Source organism: Gavialis gangeticus, unplaced genomic scaffold, assembly GCF_001723915.1.
Source record: "Gavialis gangeticus isolate Ggan-Ray unplaced genomic scaffold, GavGan_comp1, whole genome shotgun sequence".
NCBI classification, from domain to species: Eukaryota; Metazoa; Chordata; order Crocodylia; family Gavialidae; genus Gavialis; species Gavialis gangeticus.
Window position 1 is genome coordinate 10,944,027 of NW_017729013.1, and position 4,296 is coordinate 10,948,322.

General features: G+C 40.5%; 1 protein-coding gene across 1 annotated transcript in view; it reads right to left on the reverse strand.

Annotated features, from left to right (window-relative positions):
• LIG3 (DNA ligase 3) overlaps window positions 1–4,296 on the reverse strand; it is a 35,874-nt gene that overhangs the window by 23,516 nt on the left and 8,062 nt on the right. Inside the window, 2 exon segments of the mRNA XM_019511529.1 lie at window positions 1,569–1,648; window positions 2,805–2,936. Of these exon segments, the coding sequence (XP_019367074.1) occupies window positions 1,569–1,648; window positions 2,805–2,936 (212 nt within the window).

The following is a 4,296-nucleotide window of genomic DNA, read 5'->3' on the forward strand; positions in this document are numbered from 1 at the left end:
GGGGGGGGGGGGGGGCAGGACTAAATTTAAGATGATCCTCCATTAATTAAATTTCATACACTGAAAATTATATTATAATTTCTAATTTTTCTGTGTGTAAAACCTAATTATGGGGGGGGGGTTGTCTTACACTCCAGGTCACCTTATATTTGGGTAAATATAGTAAGTTACTTTGCTTAAAACTTTAGAGCTAATTTTTTGGATGAACTGTATATTCACAAAAACAAGGTATTTCAAGGGACTGAAGCTATTTGCCAATTTAGGCTGAATTCAACAAGAATTTTCATTCAAAAGGGTAGGAAATATTTTTTAAAATGTCAAAACATTTTATTTAGACACTCTTCAATGGAACTTTTATTATTATGAAAAATTTCAAACCATTCGGTATCAATATTTTTAAACAAAACATTGACTTTGTTTTAAAACACCATTTTAAACACTGGCTTAAACTAAAAATAAAGGCTGCTGACAGATGTGAAAAAAAAGAAAAAAGCACTTTACTTTCAGCTCTACGTGCCCCTGCACCGAGCGCAACACAGCACATGCCCAGAAGAGGAATCTAATCAGTTTGACCAGGTTTGCCAAGCATCTGTATAGCTCATACACTTCAGCAAGGTTTTTTGGCGATTTTACCTAATAGCCGATTGAATTGGCTATTAAATAAAAGTGCCAAAAAGCCCTGCTGAAGCTTGCAAGCTATACAAAAGCTGCAGAGCAGAGTCAAATTGATACAATTCCTTATCTGGTGAAGTGGTGGGGTTTCCCTCACATTTGTCAGCACCCAAAAAGGGTCAAAAATAAGCCCAGAAAGAAAGAAAGAACTTTTTGTTTTGGGTTAGAGCAAAATGATAAAACATCTGTGTTGCGAGAGATCAGAATACACAGTTACAAGTCAGAATACACAGCTACTGCAACAAAGCCTATAAGATTCACATTCATAGAGTGGCATAAATGTTAAAACATCTAAGTGACTTTGGTGCTCAAATCTCGTTTTTGAAGCAACTCAGACACTACTAACTGGATCCACATGTGGGACATGAGGGTGTCCTGCCACAGCTTTAACACTAAACAGCTCTGCAGAGTCAGGACTCAGATTTGCAAGTGGCCCACTTTGGCAAACTTAGGCAGATGGGAAAACTTAAAAATCAGCAGAAGGCATGGATAAAGTTGCAGCTAAACAGTTTTAGACAAAGCAGCAGGTGCAAATGGTACAGGCACATGAATCAGTTTGCAGACCTGGTCCCCAAGTGACCGTCTCCTCTACAGCAGCAACATGTCCAGCTGGCATGTCCCACAGAATGCCCTGCAGACTCACATGCTACAAGCCTGGAAAATATGCCAATGAGACTAACTCCAAGGGATATCCCTCTAGTCTCCAGGATACCCAAGAGCAGCTAGTGCGGATGAGGCTTGAGTAGCTTCTCAGGGTCATGCAAGTCAGATGTGCTCAGGACACACAGATGCTGCAGTATAGATAGGCCCAAGTAAGCTTTAGTGCTTTTGAAAATATTTTCTTAGTTCTATTTCTCCATCCTGAACATCACTGGACCCATGTCTTTCAAACGTACCTGTCCATCAGGCTGACATCATTGAAGTAGATGCAATCAAATACAAACAAGCAGACATTGGCATCTTGGAAAGCAGCTTTCTGTAAGGCAATTAAGAACAGTTAAAGAAATCCGCACGAAGTACTAAACTACTATACACATAGCAATACTGGAGAAAATGTACAAAACAAACATATGAAGCAACAGAATTTTTTTTTTTCCATTTAAGCTTTGTTATGATAAACAGCTGTTCCTTGTAGACAACTAGGATTTAAATACACTGTAGTTCTTTAAAATACAAAACAAGAAAAAGAAACATGTTAATTTGCTACTGACAGGGTAGCAAGAGCTGGATAGATATCAATGACTTCCAGCAAGTGAAGCATGAGTTGCTCCTGCTGCGAGAAAACCCAGACATTATACTGATGTTAGGTGAATGGCTCCTTATAAAAGCAGTAATTTAATTCTCAACATACCATCCTGATCCTCATTTCAGTTTAACATAACTGAGTTACAAGTCATACCAATGTATACCTAAAATCACAGTGTCACACTGACCTCTTCCACCTCCTACAGCATTAAGTTGAATAATAGCAGAGAACCCTACAACTTAGGGCAGGCTCAGGGGTGATCTGAGGGCCACCTATAAGTTTATCAGGGGTGACCACCAGTTTCTGGGGGAACGTTTGTTCACCAGAGCACCCCGAGGTTTGACGAGGTCAAACGATCATAAACTACTACAAGACCGTTTTTCAGGCTGGACATAAGGAAGAATTTCTTTACTGTCCAAGCCCCCAAGGTTTGGAATAGCCTGCCATCAGAGGTGGTTCAAGCACCTACACTGAACATCTTCAAGAGCAAACTGGATGCTTATCTTGCTGGGATCCTATGACCCCAGCTGACTTCCTGCCCTTTGGGTGGGGGGCTGGACTCGATCTTCCGAGGTCCCTTCCAGCCTTAATGTCTATGAAAATCTATGATATCTATGAAATTATTTGTCCAGCAACCCCTTTCGTTATCTGCACCAGGTTCAAGTTCTCCAAATACAAGTACTATCCTACACCAGCACTATGCATGTCTAAGCTTATACTAACACCCCTGAGCCCAGAAACGTATCTTAATGCTTGATTCACCACTGAGCCTATTAACGACCCAACATGGCAAACAGTTTTACTGAATATTTTAAACAGACTACAGCTGTAAACCCCAGTTAATTTGAAAAATAAAGCAATTCATAACAAAAGCGCTCTTTTGTACCTTGTGCACTCCAAGGGTCCCAAAAGGGAGTGGTTTGCCTGTTTTGTTGTCAATGAGAAGAACTTCTGAATCCAAGATCATACTCTGTCCACCAGGAAAGGCTCTGGGGATGAAGTCCTTAAAATGGGCCACCTGAAAAACAAGAGGCAAAGACTTATTTGCTTACCCTCTGACAACATCTGCCAGCAAAGTCATCCCTTCATGACACATGAAGAAATGCAGCAAGTATGCTCAATATTCCCTATTCAGACCACAATTCACCTGATATTCTTCTCTCCCTCAGCTATAAGTGACCTTATGATGGAGAGATAAATCCATAATGGTTGACTGAATTAGAGCTATATACATATAAGAACTTACTGGTGAAACTGCAGGAGATGTATCAATTTTGTCCAGTATAAGGCTGCAGTATTAAACCTAGCAAGCACCCTGAAAAGGCATTCACAAATCCAGTTACAATTAACCCCTGGCTCCAGTGGAAGCCAAAGCATCCAACACACAGAAGAGGACTCAAGTAGACACAAAGCAGGAGCAACTGTATAATCCTTACGTAAGATTTTCATACGTATGGGGCCATGAAGATGTATAGAAAAGAGGCAGCAGCAGTGTGCTAGGGCATGAATTTTAACAGATCAAATACTTATATCAACAAGCCCAGACTTTTGTTTCCAGAACAGGACACAGCAAGCCTTTGTTCTCCTCCCTGCTCACTTGCATTCTGAAAGACAGATAAGAACCAGTCCTCTCACATGCCATAAGAGTCCACTTGTGTATACAATAAAATCTCCTAACTCTCCAAGAGTATTCACCTGTAATGTAAGGCCACTCAAAGTCTAACCAGTGCTGAGAATGTACAGAATGATTCAGAATCCCTCAACTCCTAGCAGAGTCTGGATCTTAGCCAACCGACAGACATCAGTCACAAAGGTCTCACTAGCTTCTATAGCAGCACTGTTATAGGGATCTGCCCAAGTTTTATAAAAGCAGCACTTCTCTGCAAACAAAAACTTCAAACAAGAGGTTTTTATTTACCTCAGGACACAGAGCAAGAGACAAAACTTCTACTCCCTCTCTTGTATCATTCCTTAAAGCTTCCCCTTCAAAAATGTTGTCACTACAGATGAATACTTAGATACAGGAACTCTATTTATTATGCACTCTGCTCCCATTTCCTCCAAATTCAAGTCAAACTAACTGCAGAATATTCATCCCTTTGGTTTTAATTTCTCTTTACTGCCCATCTTCTGTTCACAGATGCATACCCCCTGAGCATCAAACACCAGCTCTTGCCGAGAATCAGAGAAGTGGAAGGAAAAAGCAGTGAACAGGCTGCCCACACTTTTCAGGTATTGGGCTATAGTTTGTGGTTGCAAAAAACAAAAAAAAGTCGCTTAGTATTTTGCAAAAGCATTTGACAAATAATCAGGCAAGCTCCACGAGCTTCTGTGAGAAAGGTATTATTTAGATCTTCCTGCCTGGGCAAATTCCGACT